The sequence below is a fragment of the Etheostoma cragini genome, chromosome 3 (assembly GCF_013103735.1).
Source record: "Etheostoma cragini isolate CJK2018 chromosome 3, CSU_Ecrag_1.0, whole genome shotgun sequence".
Lineage (NCBI taxonomy): Eukaryota > Metazoa > Chordata > Actinopteri > Perciformes > Percidae > Etheostoma > Etheostoma cragini.
The window spans coordinates 26,983,884-27,001,630 of NC_048409.1; the positions used below are offsets into that span (position 1 = coordinate 26,983,884).

At 41.3% G+C, this 17,747-nt stretch overlaps 1 protein-coding gene and 1 long non-coding RNA gene across 3 annotated transcripts in view; one reads left to right on the forward strand and one right to left on the reverse strand.

The window, feature by feature from the left end:
• Window positions 1-13,623, forward strand: part of gpr4 (G protein-coupled receptor 4) — a 48,729-nt gene extending 35,106 nt beyond the window's left edge. For both annotated transcript variants that reach the window (XM_034867289.1, XM_034867290.1), the window contains exons 2-4: window positions 8,044-8,821; window positions 11,242-11,506; window positions 12,101-13,623. In XM_034867289.1, coding sequence (XP_034723180.1) covers window positions 8,687-8,821; window positions 11,242-11,506; window positions 12,101-12,822 — 1,122 coding nt within the window. In that variant the 5' untranslated portion in view covers window positions 8,044-8,686 and the 3' untranslated portion in view covers window positions 12,823-13,623. The remainder of the gene's footprint in view (window positions 1-8,043; window positions 8,822-11,241; window positions 11,507-12,100) is intronic.
• Window positions 1-17,747, reverse strand: part of LOC117942013 — a 34,569-nt gene that overhangs the window by 8,634 nt on the left and 8,188 nt on the right. The gene's annotated exons all lie outside the window — the stretch shown is intronic.

Consider the following 17,747-nt stretch of genomic DNA (forward strand, 5'->3'; position numbering starts at 1 on the left):
AATGGCAGAGGCTCATAGAGAAAGTTTGACGTCATCTGTTCTGATTCAAATCCCCAGAGCTGTCCCCCAGTGCAGTGATCATTAGCAGATTGTCTGTATACTACTGTATTGTTGACATAAGTGATGTTCCCATTCACACGCTTTTTATCCAAATTAAGTGACATCTAATAAAAAATGCCTTATATAAGGCATTTCATGAATATCGACTCAAAGGAAATACGTTCGGTCTCATCGGATTTGATCTTGATCGACATACGGCTCATGCAATAAACGCTGATGGAAACGTAATTTGCCGATTAAATAATCATTTTATCATAGTCATTTTATGGTTGCAACCCGCCCAGTATTTTCGTTCTGTTTGCACACATGGCGGGGGTCAACAAAGACAGTTGTAAGAGGACAAACGAGGAGACGAGAGACTTTCTGAACTTATCAGGAACTCGAAAAGGAAATGGCCAACAAAGGTTCTGACAAGCCGTGCGACGTCCTCCGGAGTAAATGGAAGGCGCTCAAACAGAGAGACATGTCCCAAAAAAAGAGTTGTCTCGCAGCAATGCCAGAGGGAAAATAAAAGGCAAGTTGCAACTGCATCATCAAAGCGATGTGTTGATAGCATTGTCGTTTCCTTATTATGGCATGATATGTTGCTATCAGCTGGCACATAAGCACTATTATAACTTGTGCAATATTGATCATTTTTTGTAGATGGTGCGATCCATTTTCTCTACAAAAACTTTGTTCACAAATATTTTCTTTAACGTTGTGTGATTCAGTGCAAAAATGAATGGAAACACCTTAAAACGTCTAAAATAACTTTTTAAATTTCCCCTGTGCACCATTACCATCTGCCTGTAGTGCTGCCTGCGCCTGCTGAAGTTCTCCGTTGTTTACAAGTTTTGAGATTTCAAGATCAAGATCAAGATAACTTTATTGTCCCCTGAGGGAAATTTGTCTTGGGCATCAGTTGAATGAGAGCACCGGGTTCTGTGCGGGTGTGTTTGTGTGTCCTGGAAGTGACCAAGCTGTAAGAGGTGAGTGGACTTGTTTGACGGTGCGCAGTATATACAGCATTACTGGCTTCCTGCATCCACTGTTTTACTGTCAACAGGAATGTTTGGCAAATAGTCATGCAGTTACTGCCAAAACACACAAAACACACATATTGGTACATCTATACTGTATTTTTGAGAACATTGACAACAATTTACATTGCCATGCCCCTAATCCTGAGCCTAAGCATAACCTAATTTTGAGTTTAACCACTGCATTTTTCATTCATTAAATTCACTGATTAAAAAAATGGGATCTTATATTGTAGTTTTGCCAACCATTCCTCTTGGTTATGGTAATATCTTATTCTGATGTAGGATGTGGAAACGTGGCCATATCACTATAAAGAAGTCAGAATGGGGGAAAGAATAATGCATTTAAAGTGTGTTACAATAACAGATGGAATTGATGGCCAAAACAATGAAAATATGACCCTGGTTGCAATAAACAGAAAAAAACGGTTAACCCTCAAACACCCCAGTCAAGAAGTGAGGACCACACCTCACATTCCAAAAATGTCTTTGCTCATAAGGTCATAAATTCAGTTTGGAAACAATACAACACAGACACGGAGAGAGAGAGAGAGAGAGAAAGACACAGACACACACACACACACACACACACAGTCTACTTTTATATCTTTGTAACAGGATAGATGACTTCTTTACTGACCCTGGTGTTTCCGTTTTCTACGATTCAGGTCAGGCTCTTTGTTTGTGTCGTTTTCCTGTCTGGTTCTAAAAAATTCAAATCTGAAGTGTTTGCACACCGACACAGAACAATTTACAAAAGCAACCAATAAAAGAGGGTATTCTAATAAACAACAAACTCATCAACATATTAGTTTGTTTACACATAGTACAAAACGTGACGATCTCTTTTAAAAACTGTTTTTTTGCCAATGGAAATGTACAACAACACCTTTTAAATCAACTAAATAAACAACAGAAAGCTATTTACAGTTATTTGAACACTGAATAAAGTTTTTTTTTTGTAATGATCAAGTCTTGCACTAATTTGACATACAAGCGAGAATTACTAACTAACTGTACAGTACAGGCCAAAAGTTTGGTTACACCTTCTCATTCAAAGAGTTTCCTTTATTTTCATGACTATACAATGTAGATTCTCACTGAAGGCATCAAAACTATAAATGAACACATATGGAATTATGTACTTAACAAAAAAGTGGGAAATAACTGAAAATATGTCTTATATTCAAAAAGTAGCCAGACTTTGCTTTTTTGAGAGCGCTGCAAACCCTTGGTGCTCTCTCAATGAGCTTCATGAGGTAGTCACCTGAAATAGTTTCCGCTTCCCAGGTGAGCCTTGTCAGGGTTAACTAGTGGAATGTCTTGCCTTATTATCGGAAAATATTTGATATTAAATAATCAAATATTCAGCCTTAAAAAGCCTTTATCGGTCGGGCTCTAATCCTAATTTGAATAGACAGCCAGTAGAGTGAGGTTAAAATGGGGGAAATATGCTCATGTTTACAGTACGTGGGCCAGGTAAAATACGTGCAGCAGCATTCTGTCCCATCTGCAGACGGGCGATCGAGGACCCACCCACTAAGGCTTCAATGTAACGGACATTCATTAATATCAAAAAGTTACGCACTAAAGCTTCAACAAGTTGCTCCGATGTATAAAAGAAGCATCTTTGATGGCTTGGCTTACGAGTCACACATGTCGTTATGTTGTTTGTTGTTCATGGTGACTCCGGGAGTTTTAGTCCGCGCAGGTTGGGTTGTGATATTCAGAGTTAAATAGGGCAGGGTCATGTAAATAATTTGATTCTGATTCACAAGGCCCCGATTCCGTTACATTTCCGTCTCAATATCAAGTATTGTTTCAGTTACAATGCCAGTTTTGCTTGGATATAAAAAAGAAAAGTTATCAGAGTTAACTTATACTTTAAATTGTACAAGCAAGAAGCAAACCTGTAATGTTTTTTTCTAAAAACACCAGGTTTGCATTCTGAATTGACCCCCAAAAAGTGTGTTTTAATTACTTTTTACCAAACGGGAGATTATGTTAACATATTTTACGTAATAACAAATTTGGGGATTTTATTCATCAATATCAGGTCGCTAAAAAAAACAGTTTTATTTAGAGAATTTATTATTTTACACAGCATAGTTAATTGGATCAAAACCATGAGAGCAAAAAGTCTGAACTATGAGGCAGTGAAGCAGGTAGGAAAAGTCCATAGTAGGTGAAGGATGGAGGTGTGTGTGTGTGTGTGTTAAATTAATGTGTGTAAATGTGTGCATTTATATACTATACGTGTGTGTGCTGACAATCAGCTTGACGTCTGCTTGGCCGCCTTCACCTAATCTCCTCTGGCAGCAGATCAACACACAGGCACAAATAGGTCAAGATGTTTATGCCTTGATGCGGAGGTCCAATGTTCGACTCCAACCTGTGACCATTTCCTGCATGTCTTCCCCCTTTCTCAACTAACTGTCATGTCAAAAATGAAAGGCAGGAAAGCCAAAACAATCATGAAATTTTTTTTATTTAAATGTTTAATTTAACATGAGTAAACTGTTAGTTAAACTACATGCAACAGGACTGCTAGAGGGAGGTTCTCTCTTATGGATTTAGAAACACAATCACAAAAAACTCCAATAATGGTCCTTAAAACCTCCAGAGAAAGAGGGATATTTCCATAACTCTTATGTGATTGAAAGTGAACACTTTTCTTGGGTTGATGGATAATCACAGACTGGAATATGTCAACTTTTACTCAGTACTATTTCAGAAACACTTCAATTCTTTCTCCAAATGCTATAAAACTGAATAAGACACCCCAAAATTAAGTTGTAGAGATTTGTACTTGCCAAAGAGCGTTGTATGGAGTCAATGATGTTATTTTGGGTGATTAAAAAGAACATTGATATAGGAAAACGGGTCAGTTTGACCTGAGGACAAAATGAGGGATAAAATGGTAAAAACAAAGACTTGCTAGTGTTGCTCTGTGAGACAGCTGAGGAACATGGGATGCGGACCAGCACAAACAACCTTTTCTAGGGAATTTAAAGAAAAATCAAGACACTTTATACCTCCAGCTTGTTACGCGTTGACAGTGAAATCATCGACACAACTGTAATATGTTAACAGTTACACAGCAAACAAGGTTTTGTGAAAAATGTAGGTTGATGGTACTTCCAATGTTAGACTTTTTTGGTAAAAACAATTATCCAAATGAACCTCTTAACAGTCAAATGCCTCTGTACTGTGGTGCTGCTGGGTGAGATAACAGATTACAGCAGAGTTAGGACCCAGTTGTGGTTCAGCTTATCAACATGGGTGTTTCCCTAAACCAAAATTATTTGACAAGGTCACTGAAGAAATGACCTAACTTAATGTGTGCGGTTTGTTTGTATGTCTATTATGCACTGGCTCAGCTCTGTCCAAAGTAACTGTTCCACACCAGCGACTGTCACATTATCACAGTATCTTTAAACTGTTTTGATGTGTGGTGACAGACATCTGGCTCTTGCTGGGACTTTTAGGAAGGAAGTGAACCCTACCCTGCTTCATAGTGGAAGTTGCCCAGTGAAATCAGTGTGTGTACATGCAGTTAAAAAAAAAAAAAGGGTATATGTGTATGTATATATATATATATATTCCAGTTAAGGCGATACCCTGACTTCTCAAACGCCATGTAAACACCTTACCCTGGTTAAAATCAGAGTTCTAATAACCCGGTTAACTGAGGTTGAGAACTTCTTTAGTAACTGGGGTATCCCTCCATATATACAACTTAACTGGGCTATGATGGGGTTAAGCGTCTGTGCATGCTTCAACTGTGCATGCTTCAACTGCAGTTGAAGCATGCACAGACGCTGGGGTGCATGCTTCAACTGCAGTTGAAGCATGCACCCCAGCAATGGGTTTTGAACCGGACATACTCTGTCAACACACGTGTTGTTGCTATGACACCATCTAACATAACAGTGACACCCTAATCAGTGGGCCATCGGCCGCAAAGGGCCCGTGGGCCATCTATTTTACTTCTTGCCGGTGGAGGTTAAGGTGGAGGCTGGGGGTGTGGCCTTGACCAACTTCCACTTTGCTTTTTTAAAGCCATGATGTCTCTCTCATGGGTGGGAAAGGGGCTGTAACCTTTCCCCTTGACATTCCAGGCAGAGCAGGATACCCAGGCCTCGGTTTACACCTATTGCCATTTCTAGCCACTAGCGGACCATTGGCAGGCTTGGGGAAATCATATTAATGTTAAAAAAAACTCTTAAAGTCAAATGTTCATGCCGTGGGACCTTTAAGAGCCTTGACCATCGACTGTGGCATCACATGGCAAATTTTCCCCAACAGCCTATTTCTGCTGGGTTAAGTCATTATTGGGCTGATGTAGTGTAGTCAGACCCCAGCCGGTGTTGACAGTCTGATTTCCATGACATTTTCTGTGTTTGTTCACGGCCCATAAAGGATGAGTTCTAATGTTTATGATTACCTGCATTGCATTTACTCTAGTGCCACCATCAGGTCACAAAAGCAAGATTTCGACATCAAATCTTATAAGCACATTTATGGTCCCCAAAGGATGAATCATTGAAAAGCTTGAACCATCCATTTGCCATTCTCTTATCTGATAGTCAGCTTCGTACTCAAGGAACAATGTGGCTAGACTGCCATGGCATTTGTGATGTACATTCATAGTACTCAGAGAAACCTTTCAATATTGCAATCAGATTGTCTGTTTTACAATTAAATTTACTGTGGTTCCTAGAGGATTTCTGTCCATTTTTGTGATTACCTGACCTTCCATTAGTGTCACACTTAGATGCCATTCTGTGTATAGTCATGGTCCACAGAGGATGCAGAAGTTCCCACCCCTACACCAAACTTTCCCTCCATGAAAGGAATGCTGACTCTACGAACTAGTGTGTATTGCTAAGGATGTTGACAAACAGCTTCTGTAGTGTAATAAGTGGACTGAGTAGATATGATTATATTTTTCCTAATTTAAATTCATTTAATTCAGGCTTTTCTGTGATAACTATGTCACTGAATTGTGTTGTCAGCTGCAACATCCTGTTGGCTCTTCAGGCTGAACCATCGCAGTTCAGTTTCAGATTTCTACTGATCTACGAGGAATGAAAAGAAGCTGAAACATACATAAACTCTGAAGGAAGGCAGTTCCCAGTGCTTACAACATGTTAAAGTAAAATGATTGAAAGCATATGTGGACTCGTATCAGCCATATGCAAAAATATTGAGGCGGTCCAAGACGTATAAACAGAATCTGACCTCGGACTAGAAAGTGAAAGGAGTGGAACAGGAACTGAGCTGTCCTCCTGCTGTCTCTCTACCTACTGTACGTGCATGTTCATGGTTGCATGAACGTTTTCATAATGCTTATCATATGCCATGGACTCTGTTTGCACTGTATGCCGTGGTATTGTAGTGCCTGTACGGCAGGTCAGCATGTTCTGTGTTATCACACCAGTTGTTAGAAAGTCACTGAACAAATGTCAGGTAACCTGTTGCTGCCTCACCTGTTACATAAAGTCTTCCTCTTTGGGCCTCCTTCTTACATTTCTACTGTATCTCAGTCCATCGGCGCAAAAGAATCCAATATATCAGAGAGAAAAGGGTTGGACTGTATGTGTTGAGGGTGTGTTCATTCCAGGCAGTTTTGAGGGATTCCATTCACTTCAAATAACCAAACGCCTAACTGCAGGTCTTGTGACATGAAATTCTAGTGCGTTCAAAGTATATGTAAACTAGATGTAGAGTATAGCAAATAAATACAGGAAATGTACCACAAAGTACTGGAATATGTAAATTACTGCACAAAGAGTTAATGTTGTTCAGCCATACATTGTTCAAACCCGAAGAACTTTTAATTTAAATTTTAGTTTGCAAAGATACTCAAAACTATCCACTCAACAAAGTGTAGAAAATGGTATACAAGACATCTACAAGACTGTAGTTCCCGTTGTTGGAATGGTCTTGGGTAGGGCTGCACGATTATGGCCAAAATGGTATTCACGATTATTTTTTCAGGTTTTTTTCCCTGTATTAGATAGAGACAGTGGATAGTCATGTGAAAGGGGGAGAGAGAGAGACGGGGGGATGACGCGCAGCAAAGGGCCGCAGGCTGGATTCAAACCAACATGGGGCGAGCGCACTTACTCAGTGAGCTATAGGCCGCCTCAATCACGATTATTTGTTGATTTTAACCAAAACAAATTTCAGCGTCACATAGGCTGTTTATAACTGCGAGAGGGAGTGTGATGGACGCTACTCACAGAGAGACGGCTGACTCATTATGAACGGGTCCGGCACGGGTCGAATGGCGGATACACGCGTCGTGTGTATGAAATGTCTGTATCTTCACTGCGCTGCATTTTTATGAACTATGATATTCTGGCCATGGATCACTTCTCTGGCCCAGGTCCAGATCCAGGTCCATTTCCAGCAGCGCCGTCTCACACGCTGTTACTCTTCCAACTGAAGTTAGCTGCATTCAATAACTTCTTCTTGCAAGGGCTGCAGGGAACTACTCTGACTGGCACATGATCTGACGGGGGATACGGAGCGGTAGATGCGCTTTGCAAAAAACGCGGAGCGTTCTATGAAATGACGCTTTAAAAAAATTAATCGCTTGCGATCACGCAAATTTGATTGTGGGAAGTCAAAATCGTGATTGTGATTAAAATTCAATTAATTGTGCAGTCCTAGTCTTGGGTTTGAATAATTCAGCTTTGATAAGGAGATGAGACCAGCTCATACAGATATATGATGCTGTCAGACAAGACACAGTAGTAAAACTTGCATTGATACATTAACTAGCTAGGAATGGCCTCTATTATCTGTTTAATCAGTCCTATTTATCTGATTTCTGCCACTTTCTATAGTTCTATTATTTTAGGTTAGGTTTTAAAGCAACATAATTTAAAAGTCTGTCTCTCTCTCTGTTTCTTTTTCTGTCTGTCTTTCTGTCTCTCTTTCTTTTTTGCAGATGTTCTGCAGTCCAGAGTAAATGGATGGCCTCTTGGCTCCAGAGTGGTGAAGCTCTGTAAAGCCATTCCTGTGTTTTAGTGCAAGCATCCCTGAGGAGTTTTGTGTGTCATCGGGATCTGGAGACTCACACACACCCACACACTCACACACACACACACACATTGACGTCCAGCCTCTCCTTTTTACAATAAAACCTGGCAGACCTGTAATCTCTAAAAGATTGATGAGGCTCTGTCCAGGCGCAGGAGGCCTGGCATAGTGTCGATAAGGCAGACTTTATTTCACTACATTTTATCCCTCGCTCCTTTCTTTCTTCTCTTTTCTTCCATGTTGAGGAACACAAGGGCTGGCTATGAAGCGTGAATGAGGATTATGACATGGCAAAGCCCCTGGGCGAGAAGGACAGTGTTTTAAGAAAAAGGAACCATGAAGTGCCCCGGACATGACAGCTCTCTTGTCTTCTGTTGCTCGTGTCAGACAGCCGTTTGGTAGCCGAGCAAAACGCCAGAGTTGGCATGTCACTGTCAAACTGCTGGAGCTGGAATATAGTGAAACTACAGGAGGACACTCAGAGCTGAAAGGAGCTGAAAACACATACGACAACTGCACACACTCACAAACACACTCAGAGCATTTCACACATGACAATGTGCAACATCACCTTCTGTAATGTGGACAGTAAGGTGGACCAGTTCTTCCAGCCCACGCTCTACATCATCGTCATCGTTCTGGGGCTGCCCACCAACTGCATGGCTTTGTGGGCAGCCTACATGCAGGTGAGGAGGACACACACTCAAACACACTTTGCGCGGGGTGGGGTGGGGTGGGGTGGGGTGGGGGGGGGGGGGGGACCTGCAGCAGCAACCTTAACAGCAGCCGGGGGCCGGGTGGGGGGGGGGACCTGCAGCAGCAACCTTAACAGCAGCCGGGGGCGGGGGGCTTTGACTCCAGTACAGTTTTTCCTGCTTCCCCCATTACATGATTGCTTGATATACCAAAATAACGCTTCTTCACCTTCCTGAAGCATGAGCGGATAACTGAAAGGAACATCGCTACTGTTGGGGGGTGGGGTGACGCAACGCTGGCTTTTCAGTGTCTACATTTTGCTAAGAGTGAACTCAAAAAAGCCATCTGCCAACACTAAGTATCAAACAAAAGCCAGACACTATATCGTATTAAGTCGCTGTGAGCTGTAGACTACATTCCCCAATTCAAAACAGACGCAGAACATAACGTAGTCGCTGAGATTATTCCTTAATATTCCAATGCGAGAAAATCTCTGAGCTAAACCGGACAGACACAGCACTTTTCATCAGACTCACCCTGGGTCGGTTTGATTAAATCTACTTCTAACTTACAAAACTAATAACTGTCGCCAAAATACCCCCGTGGATCGAGTCCCCTACCTTACCGTCAACTGTCAAGCCACTAAACCTGTTTGCAAATTAACACCTCTGCTAAAAATGTTAAATTTGTTAAAGATCGTACGACACAAGACAACAGCACCTCTCTCTCTCTATCGCTCTCTGGGCGCGCGCGCACACACACACACACACACACACACGGTCCGTTCCAGTGGTGGATTAACGCTGATATGTGCTGATTAGCTCTCATAACCAGCCCGGTGGGTAGCACACTGCCTTGTGATTAAATTCTGAATCTGACCCATTTTCTGTCAGGTAGATATAGAAGTACAATTTCTTCCTCTCATGTAAAAGTAGCCTACACTGTAAGTCAGTAGCAGGCTAGACAGTGGAGTTGCATATTAAGTGGTTTGGGGTCCTTTTGTAAGTAATGTTGGGGTACAATTTGGTTTTGAAGAATTCTACAAGCGGCAATACCGCAGGCCAAGCAATCGGCCCGTTCTAAACAGGCACATTTTCAACGGGCACTGTACTAGTGTAGATAATAGCATACAAGTAATGTAATGACTTTGCTGAATGGGTAGCTAATGATTCTGATTCACATAGACAGTGCTAACAAAAGCTTTTCTTTCTACTCAAATGATTTTGAAACAGCAACAGCTGACTTAGGGGGCACGTTGTCGTCACATCACGACACAAATGACGCATCAAGACACACCACTGTCCTAACCCTGACACTGAAGTCAAGACAGTCAGAAGCAGTATACCATAATGTCATGGTATTCTTAAAAAAGTGCTTGCAAAACTTGCATAATAACAACAAACAAACAAAAAACTACATAGTTAGTTAACGTGTACAAATCGTTACTGAACCGAATGGAATTTGAGTGTGAAGCAGGGTCAACACACAGAGCTGCAGCTTTAATGCATGGGCTGGTTGCTCATTAAACAATGTTTGATTTTCTGTAAATGACAGAAGGGAAGTTGTGTATTGAGTTTTGCAACTACTTACTGTTACTATAAAGTAATAGGTTACATGATTTTCACTGTGTAATAACAGCTTTCCAATGTAACATACTAGCTCCATACAGTCAACGGAGCACTGGTGATATTTTCTCATACAGCATAAAACATTTCCAGTGTTTCCCACAGACTGTCAGTTTACTTTGGCAGCAGCAGACAGAATTGTTATTGACTTTTCATTCAAGAAAGTTCACCAACTCATAGAAGTGAGTGACACTTCAAAATATTGTAAAACAGAAGTGTCTCCTAGTAGCTGGATGTGAATCCAAGTGGTGATAATAATTCTAATTAGAAAAGCTTGAGGGAAGCTATAAAATGGGCACGTTTAACTGTTGCTGGCAGAATATCTGTCCATCTCTTTCTCATTTACAAGTCCAAGTGGTTGTACGCTCATGAGAGGCAGTATAACACCAAGTGCATGTCTTTGTTTGTAAATGCATTGGATATATCCATCTGTATGAGGCACTATACAACGATAGCACATTCAGACATAATCAGTCATTTAAAGACTTTGCATTTCTTCCATGTTGTGACATTCACAAGGTAAATGATTTATAGCTGATGGAAATACACACATCTTTTAAAAATGTGCATAAAATGCAAACAGACACTGCATGAGTCCTTATCTTTACCTAACCTCTAACTTAACTCAAAGCACAGAGGTTGAACAAAACCTTCTAAATCCTCTTCATTATTGCACAATGCTTCTTTTTCCACCTATTTGCCTTCTTCATCTCTTACTCCTGCCTCCCTATCCTCTCCTCCGTCCATCTTTCCCCTCCCTCCCTTCATCACATTCGTGCCTCCAGGTACGGCAACGCAATGAGCTCGGCATCTACCTGATGAACCTATCAGTGGCTGACCTCCTCTACATCACCACTCTGCCTCTGTGGATCGACTACTTCCTGCAGCACGATGACTGGATCCACGGTCAGGAGAGCTGCAAGCTATTTGGGTTCATCTTCTACACCAACATCTACGTCAGCATCGCCTTCCTCTGCTGTATATCCCTGGACAGGTACCTGGCCGTGGCGTATCCACTGCGCTTCGCCAAGGTTCGACGAATTAAAACAGGTATGTTGGGTTAAGGATCGGCTTTTCCTTTTTACGTAATAAAAAAAAAAAGCTAAAACTAATCAAAACAAATTATCCTTAGTTATGCTTGGTTAAAGAGGTGTAATTATGTGCTTAGCAATTATGATGGATGAATCTAAAATAAAACATCTTTTGGAAGGAAAAGCATAAAACTTTCCTGAAAAATGAGTCAGTCCTTTTCAAATCTGACAAATAGGGTACTGCATCTCCTCGTGTTTTTGCATGATAAATATATTGCATTTACTGAGTGGACGTGCGTCTTCAAATCGGCCATTCCCTCATATAACAGGAAATTAAGTTTGTGTAGAGATCACTTCCATGTCAAAAGAAGTTTCTATAAATATCTAATTAAACGAGTATGTCTGCTGAAGTCGTTACTTTTAATATTGTGTAATGATACAGTATGTACCTTAAACCCAGTTCAAAAACCAGCTTTTCTAGAAATAGAACCTCATTTCAGAGCACCCTGTTTTCTTTCAATACATTCATTCATACATATTAACAGAGAAGTTGCTGCAAAGTCAAACATTTCTCACTCCTCTTCCTTCCTCTCCTCTGCTGAACGTCCTGCAGCTATCCTGGTCAGCGTCATGGTGTGGACAATTGAGATCATAGCCAACTCTGCTCCTCTCTTCCACGATGAGCTCTTCCAGGATCGATTCAACCACACTTTCTGCTTCGAGAAGTATCCCATGCAGGACTGGGTGGCAGGGATGAACCTCTACAGGACATTCCTGGGCTTCCTCGCTCCATGGACAGCCATGCTTGTTGCCTACCGTGGGATCCTGGTAGCGGTGCGCTGCAACGTCTCAACAGAGCGCCAGGAAAAGGCCAAAATTCAGCGTCTGGCGTTGAGTCTGATCCTGATCGTTTTGCTCTGCTTTGGACCATACCACATCCTCCTGCTGGTGCGGAGTGTCATGTTCATTCAGAAGCCATGTGACTGCAGCTCAGAGGAGAGCTTGTTTGCAGCGTACCACGTATCGTTGGCGCTGACCAGCCTCAACTGCGTTGCCGACCCCATTTTGTACTGTTTTGTCAACGAGGGGGCGAGGCACGACGTTGGCCGAGCTCTCTCAGCTTTACTTTCTGCAGCATTCAAACGGCGCTCCTCTTCCTCACCATCAAACGCCGACATACTCAATGCTGGTTCGGTGACTTTTGACACACCACTGGCAGCAAAGAAGCAGCCTTGTGTGTACGCTGATGGAGACAAGACAAACAGCTACAAGACAGAACTGGTGGCTCTGAAGGAGGAGTGTCTACAGATGACCATCCTCAGTGTTAGGAAGTGACTTCAACCTGGAGTATACAGTACTGTAGGAGGTCCAATCTGCTCAGCACAGTGGACGGAGGAAGCTCCTACCACTGACAGGGTCTGATGTCTTCTGGTTTACATCAGCAGGGCTGGAATCAGACGCAATTAGGAGACTGTAGAATGTTTATGTAAAAGCTCCCACTAAATGGCACATTTATTAGCCAGAATGGGAATGAGATTCCTGAAAGACATATTGTCTCTAGCCATGGTAGCAGCCCCTGAGATTGAAATGCTTACACACCAGAAAACAAAATTGTTGGGTGAATAAAGATTTGCAAGACTATTTTTGCTATTGTTAAAGAGCCTTACCATTAGTGGGGCAATGAGGGTGGCTCTCCGGACAAGTCATATTAAAAATCAAAAGGGTTTATCCTTTGTTTGGTGACCACTGACAGCTTGTCAGGCTCAGTCCTTTGCTGCTGAATTGTTACAACGTTCATTACTTCAAGCTGATAGACCTCTGCACAGCTGCACTGCATGCTAATGGTAACATGCTATGTTATCCATGTTGCGCTGTATGAAATGTCAAGGGATCTCTAAAGTCCTCAGGATTCAGCTTCGGTGGACCACAAATGTCTGTACCAAATTTAATTCCAATCCATCCAGTAGATGTTGAGATACATTCAGTCTGGACCAATTTGTTGAATGAACAGATCAACAGACCAGCTGAATTCTCTGCGGTCGTCTCACTGGTGCGGCGTACAAGGATCTTATCAATCACCCACTGTGCCAGGAGTCATTGACAACGCCTTGGAAAATGTTCTTGAATATTTAAGTGTAATCATTTAAAAACACACTACATTCTGCATGGCTGAATATTGTTAATGGTCTGAGAGGAGGCACCTTTGAATTCCGACCGCATGAATGCACCACTTTGGAATATGGAAGAAGAGCAGGAGGGTAATAAAACAAGATAATTTTGAAGAAAATAATGAAGCCATATATAGTACCTCAGCTACTAAGCTGTGATAGCAAGAAGGCTAAAAGTAGAGGTGTCATGCAAGCAATGTTTTTTTTTCTCTTTCATTTTTACCACGGACATGACAATTATTACGAACTCCTAAACCGAAACCTGCATTCAGCTCATGTTATAATTAACTACATTATGTTTAGCCTGTTCTCGTGAATTATACATTCGAAAATCTACAAAAAAAAATCAAGCCCTGCAATTCGTATGACTTCCATGTTGTTTTTTTGCAGTGTGCACAACATTGACTGGTGCTGTATAAGAACGCGGCTGGTAGCGTAGGAAGGAGGTAGGGGTGTAAGGGTGGGCGTTACAGGAGTTTCAAGCCAGGGAGCGGAGTTTGCTTCCCAGGGAAAACAAATGAAAATGGAAACAGGAAATGCATGTTCCTCGGGTGTGTTTTAATTCGAACCACAATCTTTTTCCTAAAATTATCTAGTCAATTCTTTGCCTAAATTTAGCTGTAATCTCGGCCAAAACGACCGGCAGCTCGCGGTGCTCTGTACCCAGCTCACAGTCACCTATTCTCGGGTAACTGAACCACCAACTACCGCCTACCTGATGGAGCTGGTGTTGCAGAGCTCTGAAGCGGCTAAACACAACTGCTGCTCATACGACAAGCTGTGACAGACGTCTGTAGCCGCGTAACGTAGCTGCATCTATACTGTATTTTTGAGAACCCTCATTGACAATTTACATTCCCACGTCCCTAATCCGGAGCCCAAGATAAATCTAAATTTGACATTAAAGATCCAATGCCATGAACATTTCACTTGATATGAGGTTTTTTAACATGAATCTGAGTTTGCCCAGCCTGCCTATGGTCCCCCAGTGGCTAGAAATGGCGATAGGTGTAAACTGAGCCCTGGCTGTCCTGCTTGGCCTTTGAGAAAATGGAAAATGAAAGCTCAGATTTGCCGATCTGGAATCTGGCCCCTTATAATCTCATAAGGGGCAAGATTCAAGCTCAGTTACATCGGTGACCTCCCCTTTCTCGGCTTTGTCCGACATCTTGTCTTTCAAATAAGCAAAGTAGCAGTTGGTCAAGCCCCCCACCCCCCCAAAAAAAAGCTACAGACTCAGAAATGGCACGTCCTAAGGAAAGCTCATTGAGGAACTGGCTCTAGTGGGAAAAGAGACTTCAGATGCAGTTTTAGGGAACCACTAAGGCCTATACAAAAGCATCCAAAGAGCACCATGTCATGGGACCTTTAAGAGCTAATGGGGCAGAAAACAGCCTTTCCTGAAACTGTGTTGCCAGACAACCATCTCTCAACCCCCATGAATCCAAACTACATGATTAGGCTTTGGTAAAGGCAATCCACAGTTGACCTCATGCTGTTTACATTCTTATTTCAGACAGATGCCTTCTACTGTGAACTGTCCCAAAATTCCTAAATGATATACAGTATAAAGTACACAGAACACGTCTTCTTCATTTTTGAGTCCTTTTTATCATCACACAAATTGCACAACTATGTTTTTCAGATCTTCATTTTCCCTAAAGGAAAGACACATACATTCATTCTGGATTCAAGTGACACTCCAGGCTGCTAAAAGTTTCTCATATTAGGAAAAAAAATTAAGAGAGATTTTCTCTGTAATTGTCAAAAGTCTGATGAGAAAATTAAGAAACACTTTTTTGGATATTCATATTAGTAAAAAAGTGGTCAGAAGAATTGTGGCAGCAGCCATGAAGGTATGTGCCAGTATTCAAAACAGCAGTGTACCACTCATTCATTTTTTATGATTTATTTAAAAATCAACGTTTCAAAGGTACAATAAGGTATGACCCTCCTTACGTCCGTGAAGCTGATTGTTGTTAATGTATGTAACACTGACAATTTGTGGTCCGCCAACACTGGATTAGCTGCCATATCTTGCCATTTATTGACTACTGTCTGAAGTTCTTATATCCAGTGAGCGCTGTCAGGGCCAGAAAAATAAGGTGCAGCGTATATTTACAATTATTTGACATTAAATTGATGTTCCTTTTCCTGTAGTTGACAGCTTGTTTTTAAAGTAAATCCAACAGAGGGTTTTCACCGACGTGACATTCTGGGCGGTAACCCAGATGGGCGGCCATATTGGAGACACTCGGTGTAAACAACTGAACGGAGTACAATGGAGTATTTTGCACTTTGGAAATTTCAAGTGAATGTTGCCATGTCTAAACAACAGAAAAGCGTCCAAGGTGCAAAGGCATATAGGAAAAGACTTGGACCACAGGAAAAGGCGCGATATTTCGAGAAATTACGTTTTATTGGCGGTGCAGATCCCTATAAGTTGGCTCCCTTTTATTGGATCCATGACAACCCCGGTGATTCCATCCTTCTGTTGCATATCCCGATATAGTCAAACCTACAAAGGTTTGGAGACGCAGTACCAAGTCATTTCCGACCGTTGTATTGTGAAGGCCAAAGTTAATAATGAAATAACACAATGAATCAACATAACATTAATTGTGTATCATTGCGATACTCAAGGTGTAGCCAAGGGACTGTCAATGTTTTTTTTTAATTTCAAAGAGTCCCAGTTAGCTATCTACACTATCTGAGTGAGTTTGAGCTTTGCCAACCATAAGCGCCTCCTTTCCTCTGATAACTTCTGGCATGCCTCTCCCTGGATTTGAATAACTTTTGGAAGTCGATAATATATTAAATATTTTTCTCAGTCTGACCAATTGGTACAACCCAAAACACAGCAATAATTAACCATTTTCCTTTACGACGTCCGGGATCTACTTCAGTGCCTGTGCATTGTTGTGATGCGGAGTATCTCCAATATGGCAACTTCTGGTCTGATGATGCATCGTGAAAACCCTCTACACAAAGTGACCAAACACAGCATTTTACAACAGTTGGAATCCTAAAATGTAGTGGTTGCCTCTACAACAGAGCATTGAATACTGTACATAAAGAAAGTATAGGTGTCACTGAAGAGTCAGACAGGCTGTCAGAGAAGATGCATCTTCAACTTCTAAAATCAGGTTATAGCTGTTAGTTTGAATTTGAAACTTTCTCTGTTTGCTCGTATGTCCAAATTCTCTCTCTCTCTCGTTCCCCAGTTTTTGCAAATCAGTGCTAATAAGATGTCAACAAGTCTGTTTCCATACAGTGTCCTGCTCTATGTTCAGATACGTAGCAATGGCATACTAACTTTTCTTGTGTTAAGTATTATTACGTATTATGGCTAAATTATTATGGTTCAAGTAACTCCTTTCCTACTTAGTTATTTCATGGTGATAGACAGACAGTGTCTATGGTTCAGTTCTAGTGGCCGACAGTTATGTTTCGAGGGTGAGAAATGTTTTGGAAAGTGCCTAAGTGATCCCAACAACACATTTTTTTTTAATTTTTTTATATTGTCTTGGCATGAAAGCATTCTACTACTCAGCGCAATGTAAAAGCCAAGTTTTTTGGAGACTTTCAGCTCCTCAGTGTTGCCTTCAAACGCTGCTGTGTACCATTGCTTTTGTTGTGCATCTGCATGTCAGTCTGAAAGAGGAGGTACCAGGTTTTAAAATGTGTATTTGTTCATCCACAATGTCAGTGAGAAATAAATTAAGCATACAAAACCGTGCATCCTTCTGTGTTTGTTTCCATGTTTGGCACGTACACACTGAAAAAGCTGCATGGGGGTGCTGTTTAAATGGATATTAGTTGGAGCCTGACCGATTCATCGGCGGCCCGATATGTTCGACCAATATTGGGCATTTCATGATTTATCGGTGTTGGCATTTATAATGGCAGATAAAAAAATAAAAATGATAACATATATATATATATATATATATATATATATATATTATAATTTTCAATTATCACAAGCATTAACAATGACAAATAAATTATATTAGTATACTATAGATATAGTATAGCAGAGTTTGTCCAGAAGAGGGAACTTTACAACGTCCCTTTTTTTTGTTATTGTGT